Source organism: Camellia sinensis, chromosome 13, assembly GCF_055761805.1.
Source record: "Camellia sinensis isolate YWXY chromosome 13, ASM5576180v1, whole genome shotgun sequence".
NCBI lineage: Eukaryota > Viridiplantae > Streptophyta > Magnoliopsida > Ericales > Theaceae > Camellia > Camellia sinensis.
In genome coordinates this window covers 32,965,585-32,977,757 of record NC_138973.1, presented here as the reverse complement: position 1 = coordinate 32,977,757, position 12,173 = coordinate 32,965,585, and the positions used below count along the sequence as shown (strand labels likewise).

The 12,173-nt window shown below is 33.9% G+C and overlaps 1 protein-coding gene across 9 annotated transcripts; it reads right to left on the bottom strand.

Annotated features, from left to right (window-relative positions):
* Nucleotides 1–2,445: 2,445 nt before the first annotated feature.
* ERD3 (S-adenosyl-L-methionine-dependent methyltransferases superfamily protein) lies at nucleotides 2,446–8,450 on the bottom strand. 9 transcript variants are annotated; one of them, XM_082901876.1, is made up of 9 exons: nucleotides 8,220–8,386; nucleotides 6,606–6,684; nucleotides 6,192–6,486; nucleotides 5,932–6,080; nucleotides 5,651–5,846; nucleotides 4,998–5,208; nucleotides 3,670–4,345; nucleotides 3,486–3,563; nucleotides 2,446–3,084 (listed from the first exon to the last, which is right to left on the bottom strand). In XM_082901876.1, exons 3-9 carry the CDS (start codon nucleotides 6,462–6,464, stop codon nucleotides 2,862–2,864), a joined length of 1,806 nt encoding a protein of 601 aa, XP_082758002.1. In that variant the 5' UTR covers nucleotides 6,465–6,486; nucleotides 6,606–6,684; nucleotides 8,220–8,386; the 3' UTR covers nucleotides 2,446–2,861. The 9 variants fall into 9 exon arrangements, with proteins under 9 accessions (XP_082758002.1, XP_082758003.1, XP_082758004.1 ...); XM_082901877.1 differs by having other exon boundaries at nucleotides 8,022–8,284; XM_082901878.1 differs by lacking the exon at nucleotides 8,220–8,386 and adding an exon at nucleotides 6,906–7,050.
* Nucleotides 8,451–12,173: the final 3,723 nt, after the last annotated feature.

Below are 12,173 nucleotides of genomic sequence, written 5' to 3'. Positions count from 1 at the left end.
AAAATCAATCCGCATCCGTCCGCCAATCCGGCGGATGTGGATTGAGCGGATTGGCGGTTTGGCGGATGGATGCGAATCGGTTTGGCGGTTTAAAATTTTATAAATTTTCAACATAATTCAACTTGTGCACTTCCTCAAATAAAAAAAAAAGAAAAAGAAAGTATTACAGTCAATGACTTAAAAAAGTATTACAATCATTGTATGCCTTATCCAAAGAAAAAAAGTTTGAAACTTTAGAATATCACGATCACTGCATGCCTCATCCACATATTACAATCACAGCATGATTCATCCCCATAAAATATTACAATCTGTGATTCTTAAAATATAATAACAATTCATTCCACCAAAACCATGAACAGAGCAGTAGTAGAGATTGAATGTCTCTGTATTGTTACATCTACATATGTTTTTGAAAACAAAAACCAACCAGCATATATCATATTTTCTATTTATTATTTTTAGAGTTACATTTAAAAACTAAAAAATATATATGAATAATACGTTTATTTTTTTCAATTCAAAAAATATATTCTAGTTGAAAATTTTTTTCAACTAAATATTTAAACTCTTTTTCAATTGAAAACACAAACATAATATTTAAACAAATTGAAAATACAAAGTCTTATAAATTACTAGGGGTGCTCGTGATTTGGCGGTTTGGCGGTTCGGTTGCGGCCAAAAAATCTCAAATCCGCCATCCGTCCGCCAAATTGGCGGATTTGAGAAAATCAATCCGCAACCGTCCGCTCGTCATCACGCATCCGTCCAAAATGTGGCGGATCGGTTCGGTTCGGTCGGTTTTGGCGGATCGGTATATCCGCTGCTCACCCCTAAACGACATGATGTGATGATAAGTCAAAATTGCCTTTTTTTTTTACTTGTCAAAATAGACCTTTAAATATTAGTCACTTCAATAATAATAATAAACGCCCGCATAATAATGTGAACTTTTAAAAAAAAAATTGAGATTATTTTTCAAGCACCATAGAATAACTATGAATAATAGTGGTATAATTTGTCTCTCTAACTACATGTGGATGTAAATTTATAATGTGAACTTTTTAAAAAAAATTGAGATTATTTTTCAAGCACCATAGAATAATTATGAATAATAGTAGTATAATTTGTCCCTCTAACTGCATGTGGATGTTGTAAATTTACATAATAATAGGATGTGTGCGATGTGGTTCGATCGGTTTAAGAATAAAATTATAAATTAAATGGTAGATTAGTGGATTGATAAATTGATAAATTACGATTTGAGTGGTTTTAAATGGATTGACAAATTGAAGAATATTGTTATCAATTATTAAGCCTTTGTATAATAATATATAAAACTAGTTTGCCTAATATTTTTAACATATATAACACAAACTAATTTTACATAATATTTTTTATATATATAACTACTAATTTGTAATAAAATTCACATCTTAAATTTCTCACATTTTTATTTTGATATTTCATTATAGGTTAAAAAATATATATATGTATTAATTATAGCGGAGCGAAATGATTTTAAAAGCGAATAATAAATTTTAAAGTTTAAACCGCAGTTAGCGTATAAAGCGGTGCAGATTGATGCGAATCGATACGATTTTAACGGATTAAGCAATATTTTACACAACCCTACCTAAAATTATATGATTTATTATGAATTATTCATCCAAAAACATAATATCCATCATTATAATCATAATTTATAAATATACAATTAACTTCAACAAATAATTCCATCAATCCATGTACAAAGTATGTGTAGCCTAAAAACAGCCCACACAAGAGGGTGAAGCCTGAGTGAGCCACCCAAAATTGAACTCACTCAAGCCCAGTATCATTTATAGGCCCAAGTGCTAGCATCGGATGTGTTCCTGGCATTAGGGTTGTGTTGTGTCCCATTCGTTTGGTGTCTACGGGTGATTATTCAGTACTCCCAGAATATAGATACGTGACTCCATAAGATTTTGATTAGTAAAAAGACACAAGGGCTCACGATTTATGTTGGTGATGGAAGAACAACATAGAGCTAAATAATTGATAATTACACATGGTACTCCGAAAGTATTGAATAATTTCCCGGTGTCTACTTATTCAAAAATTATTGATTGTAATTGTAATAAAATATTCCTTTTAAATTTTTGATTGGCACTTCCTATACTATTTGGCAAAGCAGTGCATTGATCTCAATAGGGTTTGTTTCCATAGAATTTAAATAACTTTAAAAAAGCTTGAATAGCATTTTTTACAAAACATCATACTTGTTAAGGTTGTATGTTTTTTTTCAGCGAATTCAAATTATGACATTAAGATTCAAAACCTAAGACGGCTGTATGGAAACTTGGGCTACATACACCCTTCATAGCTATGTAGAGAGCACAAAATTTTTATTCCATTCACTTAAGTGTGAGCATTTCTGCAAACAAAGAAATTAAAGATTGTACATTGAGTAGTAGAAAAGGGATTGCATTAGATACATTAAAAATCACAATCTGTAAAATGTGACTTTTCAAACATTACAATATTTCACATTTAGGTTTAACATATATATAAGTAATAAAAAAAAAAAAAGACCCAAAAGAGAATGGAAAAAAGAAAGAGTACAATTCTGAGTACTCGTCGACTTGCAAAGAATATAGTATATCAAAAAGAACTAGAATTTCAACAAACAAAAACAAAAACAAAAACAAAATTATTGGGTAACTAATTTTTAAATTAAAATTTGAATTTAGAAAATTCTCATAGAATAAACTAATTTTTATGTGACTGGCAAACTTATCTCTCCTATGCTCTTGGTGGTATGAATATACTCAAACCTCCTTGAAGATTTATCATCACCACAATTTGTATTGCTATCTGTATCATCTTGAGCTCTGCTTACCGGCATACCAGATTTTCTTCTGACAAATTAAGATTTTTTCCTTTCCAGAACCGTTCTCGGTGTCTTCTTTATGGCAATTCCATCTCAGCCCCCTGGCAATGATAGCGACAGCATCCGCGTAATAGTTGGACTCCCGGATTATTGCGTACCCATATGGACGCAGGATCCTATCCATCTCCAGGAGGACATACTTCATTTCACACCTGCCAAGGATTATCTAATTTCAGAATCACAAACCCTAGGTAAATATGTCCAGTGCTTACACACAAATCACATTATACATTTGAAAAAAAATAACTTATGCTCCTATGATAAAAGGAAAACAACATAGATTTATACCTATTAATCTCTCCTCTAAAATTTAAAACCTAGTGCTATGTTGTATTTGTTTTTCTGTCTTTGAACGAACAATTGATATTTATGACCTACAATAAATATATATAAAACTATATATTTTGCATGTGTTCTTCACGTATTATCTCTTAAATTTTTTTAAAAATTGTCACGTCGTGTTGCATGTCTGTGCCTCTAACTACTTATAGCAAAAAGCAAACAATATTGTATATATTGACAAAAGGAATCAACAAAAAACTTAATCCCTTACCTTTGGCTTTCAGCAGTAAAAAGGCCATCAAGGTGAAGGAGGTCATATGTTCGAGGATACGTTGAGAAAGCCTCACACCTACAAAACAAGCAATAAATGAATTTAAAAAATAAAATAAAATAGAATAAAAAACTAGTATCATACAGACACTATCATTGTTCATATGAAAATTACTGAGAATTACCAGTCATGGAAGGTTCCAATGAGGCCCCTGTCATAAACAACAGGAAGCGTATTGGGAGAATACGAAGACACAACATTCATCACCCAAAGTGGATCATTAATCAAGGCTGCAGCAAAACCTCCATAAACTGTATTCATGTCCATCACATTTCTAATCTTGTCCGTTCCAATCGTGGGGATCAACTTCTTATAGTGTTTCGCTCGCACCTTCCACGTACTGTCATCCAGCTTAAAGGCACCAGCGCTGCCACCACGAACATCAGAGACCCGTTCAGGTGCCACAATCAACCTTTCGGGCCATTTGGGTATTGATTTCAGGGCTAGCTTTCTGAGCTTAGGGTTTGGAACAACAACGCAAGGTCTGAGCGGAGTGTACCATCCTGAATCTGGCTCTGTGCCATCATCACACTTGGGTGGGTAGGCATCTGGGCCAAAAAGCTTGCTATAGCAAGTATTGTCTTTAGATTTTTGCCACACTGCAATGTCGTCCTTTTGGTTATACATTGTGAAGCACATTGAAGTTAACAAGTCTTGCAACTTGTCATAATCGGATTTCTGTTCTTCCACAGTTGTGTTCCAGCCTCTCCAGCGGTTTTGGTAGTTAACAGGAGGACCAGACAGAACCCAGAAGCCTCCAGGACGAAGTATGCGGTGTACTTCTAGAAGGTAAACCCCACCTGAAGAATGAAAAATGATATGTCATCTGGTTCAAAAAACTTGCCATGACCAATAATAGTAGAGAAGCTGCACTTTGGTATTACTGGGCCAATCTGGCTAGTAGAAAATTGAGAATAACATAGTGATCATTTAAGTTTATGGGACAGATAATGAAGTTATGATCTGTTACAAACAAACAAAAAAACGAATAAATAAAACTGGGGTAATCTAATAATATAACAAGTGTCAGGTGTATGCTCTTAACTATCCCTAACAAGTATCCACCACGTGGTCAACCTTGAAGTTCCTCATAAGAAGAAGAAATTAATGAACGAAACTTGAAGTTCATGCATAACAAAAAAAGTAAAGGAGCTATATTTCTTACTTTTAAAGAATACACATGGTGTGCTGAGTGGGATAAGTTCTACTGATCTATAAGGCACTTAAATTGAATTGGGTGTTCTTTCAGTTACATAGCCAAAAGTCCCAGAACTCAGAGAAACATGAGAAAGTAAAAGGATTTTGTTCACACATTAAGAAGCTTAAACATATTGTACATTCTGCATGAAAGTACATGAAACAAAGAATGCACAATCTTTTACGCCATGTTAACATGTGCCCACACGTCAACAAGACTAAAACTGCCATTATGGGTTAACAGAGATTGATTACCAAATTCTGTCCACGGGATAAGACACCTTGAGCAATGAGCCATATCAAATGAGTTCGAGGGGAAAGGAAGCCGTTGAGTTGAAATGATGCCCAGAATTGCAGGAATTCCACGTTCCAGAGCAAATTGAACTTGAGCCTCATGATTATCCCTTGGGGCAAGGGAGACTGTTAGAATTCCACGATCTAGTAAATCACCTCCCCAGCTAGCAACCTAGGGATAGAACAATTGAGAAGATTCATTGACCCAAGTATTCAACATGTATTAAAAATATACATGAAATACAATATTGTTAATTTTTTATCATGTAATTATTTTTTCATCAAGAAAACCTCTAACCACAATGATCTACATCCGACTAAATGAAAGCATTAATCAGACACCGACATCTTATTATCCGTTGATTGTGTATAGAAAGCAGAAACAGATAGGCATTTTATAAGTGTACTAAATATACCATTTCAAACAATAATATGAATCCAGAAAAGTAAATTGGAGTCAAGTTGCAGATAAAAAATAAAAAACTAAATTTCCATCTTTGGTGAACAAGTAAATTATAATACATAAGCTAGCATGTGAGCAACAAAACTCATTGTCTCATGCTATCAACGATGATCAAAGAGAAGAAAGAAGACTATAAAATGAAATGACTCACCCCACATCCAGTGTCAATGGCAGTTCGAATGGTCCCATCTTGCATTTCTGGGATCAGATCTCGCATCAAATCAACGTAGGCACTAACACCTTTCGGGAACATAGTACCCCCACCGGGGAAGTGGAATTTCTCCCCTTCTTTCCTTAGCCAGTTCTGGTTAGACTTCTGCTTGTTGATCCAATCATAAGGCACGTTCCTAATATCAGATCCAAAACGATTAGTTTCAAGTACAAAGCCAGCAAAACTCTTCGGTATAAGAAAGCGGACCATTTCCATATTACCTGTACCAACACTCATCCCTGCTCTTGGGCCATGTGATTGGTGGCTTGTACCCATCTGGTGGGGGAATCAAGCATTCCTTTCTTTCAAATAAAGGAGGACAATGGCGTTCCAAGAAAGAGAGCCGATGAAGACTATACTTCTTCCACCTCTGTAACAACAATACTAGGTTGCTTAATCTACTTAAACAATCCCAAACTATATAGCCAAAATCGGGTTCGTAAGAGTCTTGGCACAATGAAATTAGTCATTAGAAAAATACCCTTGGATCTGTGCATGGAGTGAAGTCTTGATAGTCAATGCTGCATTCAAGAAAGGCAACAGGCTTGATTTGGAGAGGGCCAGACAAAGCCATGGTTTCCTTGGGAGATTCTACTTTGGTGAGATCATTGGTATCATATTCGTCCTTGTTAGAGCAGAAGATGCCACCAAGATAGAATGAAAACCCACATAGTACAACAAACAATATTGCTATGGGGAATACCCCAGAACTTCTATCCGGCCTAGAAATTGGTTTTCCATCTTTGTGCTTCATGATCCCAGAACTTATTGATTATCTGCTCATATGCAAGACAAGTTGTAGAAATAAGTCTCTTCAAGAAATAAATAAATAAAAAAAGCACAAATTTTGTACAAATTTTCTCCAATGGACTGTTTGATTGCCAAAGGAACATACGAGAAAATTAAAATCTTGGAAACTTTTAATAGCCACTCCAAACCCAACTCACTGTAACATCCCAAGTTTGTTTCTTTGCCTATGAGAGAAAGTAGTTGAATTGATTAAAACAAGATAACAAATCAGATTATCGATTACAGTCATTGGAAACAACGCAGCCAAGCCTTTAATGATAATCAAGTATTTATGCAAGAAGTGAATTTTAATTTATTAGGTATGTATGCGTGTGTAAATGATAACTTGATAAAATAAAACACACTAATAAAAAACAGAAAACACAAAAGGAAATAACAAATTTACAAATCCAGATTGGCAACACCAGCAAAAAAAACCCGTTAAATTTGTATGACAAATTAGCTCAAAGTGTAATTCCATTGAATGCAAAGGAAAAGAGAAACGAAAGGCTAATTAAATCCAAAAGCAACATTCACACTCACAGAAAAAAAAGAATTAATGCAGATCTAATGGTCAAAACTCACTATTAAAGCTAATTGAAAAACTTGTGAAAACTAGAAGATCATAAAGCAACTGCCGACACACTAGCACTTTCCATGTCACTTTGCCTTTATATTTTTCACATGATATTGGTCCCAACCCCTATGATAATTTTTCCCCTTAAATGAAATGAGGGCCCTCTCACCCACTAAGTCAGGAAAGTGGCAAGAAAATGAAGCAATCAATCTTGCACCAAAGCTAAACCATGCAAAAGCCAAAAACATATGAAAAAGAAAGCATAGATATATGCATCCATACACATGTATAGATAGATATTGATTTTTTATATTTTCAGTGTGTAGATAATTTAATCATTCCTTAACCTGGAAGATAAGTTGTTATTATTAAATTATCACTGTATACCAATCAGCTATTTTTCTTCTGAATAATCCACTCATAAAGAACAATCCAAGAATAAAAAAGCAAAAGCACGTAGCTCCAAAACATACCCATCAAACAATTGCGTAGAATTATCGAAACATTGATAAAATTTTATCAATTACACCAAAGAAATCTTTATACGTATAAAAATGTATGTATGTGGGAAAACAGAGTAGGGCCGTAAAAGAATATGCAATTCAATATGAAAATCAATTTTCCTAGGGAAACCCATTTGTGAATTACGATGTATCTTGTTCAGAAACTATAATCCGCTGAAAATGATGAAACAAAACAAAAATTAAAGGAACCCATTTTCCAAAATTGGATCTAATTCACGAGATTAAAGAAAACCCAATTGGGAAATTTACGAATGCGGCAAGAAATCAAAGAAAACAGATAGAACAGAACAAGAAGTAATGTGAATGTAATGGCAGGAATGCAAAGATCTAAAGGCGATCATTCAAAGAAAGAATGCAATAAACCAAAAAAAAAAAACAGAGCAGAGAGAGAACAGAGAGAGAGAGAGAGAAAGACAAGTACCGTTCTTTTCTATCTGGGTACGTAAACTCAGCTACTGATATTGAAAAGAATTGAAAACACACAATAATGTATTCTCCAAAGAAAGGATAGAATGTTTGAGAAATAAAACTAGGTAAAATGGGTTAGAGAGAGATTTCTCAAACAATACAGAGAAACAGAGAGAGAGAGAGAGAGAGAGAGAGAGAGAGAGAGAGAGACCTAGGATAAAGAGGACATTGCGGGGCAGGGAAGTTCACAGATATCTTAGCCTCACACCCAGAGAGAGAGAGAGAGAGAGAATAGCAATGGACCTTAAATAAAGTCCGGCTAAGCTTCGCCTCCTGGCCGCTGTTTTTTCCACCCGTTTTCTCCCCCTACTCTCTCTCTCTCTCTCTATGTTTTCTAACTGTATATATCTCTCTCTATCATAGCATCATTATCTCTCTCTTTTTTATTGGAAATTCTAATATATACACCAGATGTAATATACAAATTTTAAAAAATAATGAATCTATTTTTAATTATATTATTTTTTTAATTATGATTAATTTTCTTTTATATTATGATATTATTTTAATTATAATTCATGAATTTTTTAATTATACTAGTATGTTTGGTTTGAGTTTGGGAGATGAGTTTTAGAAATAAAAAGTACGAAAAGTTGTTTGGTTTGATTTTTTTCAAAAGATGTTTTAAAAAATTATTTTGAGAGAGAGTTTTGGAAAAAGTGATTGATTTGATGTGTATGAGAGAGAGAGATTTGTTTGAAAAACTTGTAAACCAAACAAGTTTTGGAAAATTTTTTTGAAAAAATTTGTTTGGTTTGATTACTTTTAAAAACTTATTTGTAGAGAATTTTTTCTAAAAATTTTTAAGAAACACAAACCAAACAAGGCTTTATATCATTTTTTTAAGTATAAGGTGCATATAAACGGTGTAGACTGTATTTCTCTTTTTTTATATTTTTTTTCCGTTTTTGAACAAATGTCATTGCATTATCCTGTCTACCATTTCAAAAAAAAAAAAAAAAAAAAAATTAAGCATAAGGAAATGTGTTTGGAATTTTTTTATTTATTGCCAAGGTAAACCATTGAAGTAAAAGTTTGGGAATAATTTTTTTTAATGATTTTTTTAATTTTTTAGAAGTTAAAAAGATTAATATGTTTGGAAAGTTATTATAATAATAAACCAACAAAAAAAAGAAAAAGCAAAGAAAATAATTGAGTAAAAAAGTTAATGCCATTTTGGCTTTTTTAGCCGATAGTAATTTTTTTTTTTTTACTTTTTTAACTAAAAAGTTTATTTATTTAGCACATTCTAAACACTTGACTTATACAAAAAAATTATTTATTTATTAAATAAATTTATTAATAAATTCTTCCAATTTCTTTTACTTTTTAATGTGATATTTTGAGGGTCACGTACAAATGAAGTTGGTTGACTTAATTAGAAAATTTCAGAAATTGAGGGTCACATAAAAAATTAGTTGGTTGACTCAGGTTACTTTTTTATACATTTTAAAATGTATATAAATTTATATTGAACAATTTTAAAATTTTGGTTAGCTTATTTAATTTCAAGCCAACTTTTTGTATTCAAATCGAATTAGCTTGTTTTACAACATCAGTCAATGATATAATTAGTTAAGGCCTGTTTTGGGTAATATATAAATAAGATGTTTATTGGATTATTTGCTTATTTCAGTCATATCATTTTTAAAATCTTTTTTATACATATTCTCGTAATAAGTAAAAAAGGCAGTTTATAAGTTATATCCAAAATCTCATATTGACAAATTTATTACAACAATCCAGAGATGCCACGTGACAGATTGCAATTTTTTTAGATAAATTACAAATGCATTACTTGAAATTTGTTTAAAATATAATGTTTGGTTTGCATTTGGGAGATGAGTTTTAGGAAAAAATTTCTAAAAAATTGTTTGGTTTGAGTTTTTCTCAAAAAAATTTCAAAATCACTTTCTCTCTCTCCTCTCTCCTTCTCAATCACTTTTTCTCTCACACACATCTACTCAAATTCTCTCAAAATATCAAATCATCCCAAACTCCCAAAAAAATAACTCTCCCAAAATATACAACCAAACAAACCAAAAAAAATTCTAAACTCTCTCCCCAAATTTTTTTTTCAAAAACAACTCTCCCAAAAACAAACCAAACAAGTCCAAATTGTTTCTTGTGGTTTTAGAAATTAATATTTTTAAAAATCCAAAATCTCGTCTCTTTATATTTTTAATTTCATAACAAATATCTCATTTTATTAATAAATTATGTCAATTAATATTTTTTAATGATATTAGAAATTAATTTCAATTAATAATTAAAGTAGTTTTATTATTGTATAAGAGAGCAATTACAAATTTTATTTTTTTCAATTAATTTTGTTAAATTAAAAATTCTGCTAATAGGATTTATAAATTTTCAAATCATAAGGGATAATCCATATTTTAAACAAATTTTTAAGGAATATATTTATAATTTATTTTTATTTTAATTTTTTAAATCACAGAAGTTTTTGAGATTTTGCTCCTCATTATTCTCCTCAATATATGTAATATCTCATCTTTTATACTTAATACTTTATATATAGTAATTATATGTACGAGAAAGAAATATTTGCCTCGCTCCGTGCCTCCTTGCTACCAAGCTCATCTTACTCCCTTAGAACTCCGTTGTACTGTGGACAAAACAAAGGTGAGCTACCCGGTAGGTGGGTTTGCCAGAAAACCCATCCGACGGTCAAGTTAGCCTTCTGGGAGAAGAGAGAAGGCAGAGCTCCGTAGAGAGAGAGAGAGTTCGAAATTGCTTACCTCTAACGTCTTCATGCTCTTCCTTTTCAAGGCTAGCCATGCAGTCTTAGAGATCGTGGGTGCACTACCTCTGCTGTCTTTCTCTGGACAGGCAGTTATGCTTTCCTTTACATTTCTTACACGTGTAGAGACCAAAACTACCAAACAGTATTTGTCGCACCGCCAAATGGTATTAATGCATACTAGGAGTGGATTCCTCTCTTCTCGTTACTGGTCCACGTGGAATACTGGACTAAGCTATTATTTGGATTACACTCAGAATACTGCCTCTAAACGATCCATTACCGAACTGATCCAGAACAGCCATCGAGTCGAAGTCGCGCTTGATCGACAGCCAGGCGCCTTCCTCAAGCTGGTCGGCCAAGGGCGAGCAATCAGTCGCCTCGACTGAATAGTGCGGCACTGGCACACTGAGTCGTTCGACGTGGATGGTCCACGCCGCACCTAACCAGGCCGACTTGGTAACATTGAAGCAAGCTCCTGGAACCCTAATGTTGATAGATGGCCCAGCGCAGATCCAGGTCCTATACCACGATAGGCCGGCCAAGATAATTTCACGCAGCACCAAACTTCAAGCTGTTCCTTGCTTAGCCCAGCTCATGTTCCTTTGGCTCGGCCCAACACCATTTCCCTTGTTAGCGTAGCTCGGCCCAACACCATATTCTGTGTCGAGGTAGCTCAACCCACTATTCAATACAAATCCCCTCTCTATTGCCCATTAATCCTATCCGAGATGAGCATAATTGGGATTACCATTTTCAACTGCGCTACCCATTTTGGTCGGTCGTTGAAGTTTGTGCCGACTATCTTGTCAACAATCAATCAGCTGCACTGACAACCCATCGGTTATACTGACGGTACGTCACCTCCATGCCACGTGGCCTTCCCTAATTGGTTCCGTGCAAGCCCACAGCTATCTCTATTATCTATGAAATTTGAAAAATTGGCGCCTTTTCATCATTATCTATATACACGCCAAATGTCAGATCTCCTCCCTCACTGTTCATCTTCTCCTTCGTGCAAAACCCCAAGCCTTAAACCCTTGAGCTTCTGCCACTATCGCCATTGCTGTCATTGCTTCCATCCGTGCTGTTTTCAGCATTTTTCGTCCTCACGAACACCACAACAAGGATCGAGGTTGATTAGGTCTTGATTTGGCACCCAAACCCATAAGTTTTTCTCATTTTTGTCTCTTTCTCATTGTTGTTCTTCGTGTTCTTCTTGTCTGGGATTGTTAGTACCTTGCCAGTGCCCTTTCCTTGGGGTAAAACTGGTAGATATTTGTAGAAGTTAGGCAAAACTGAAACCTAAAACATAAAAATCAGGCCTCTTTGCCCTTCATCTCC

Bases quoted from the DNA above. Each gene is read 5' to 3' on its own strand.
- ERD3 (XM_028265263.2), bottom strand. From the start codon at position 6,464: ATGAAGCACAAAGATGGAAAACCAATTTCTAGGCCGGATAGAAGTTCT. The intron at 5,209-5,650 runs GTGAGTCATTTC...TTCTATCCCTAG, and splicing joins CCATTGACACTGGATGTGGG to GTTGCTAGCTGGGGAGGTGA. The intron at 4,346-4,997 runs GTAATCAATCTC...TTCATTCTTCAG, and splicing joins TATCCCGTGGACAGAATTTG to GTGGGGTTTACCTTCTAGAA.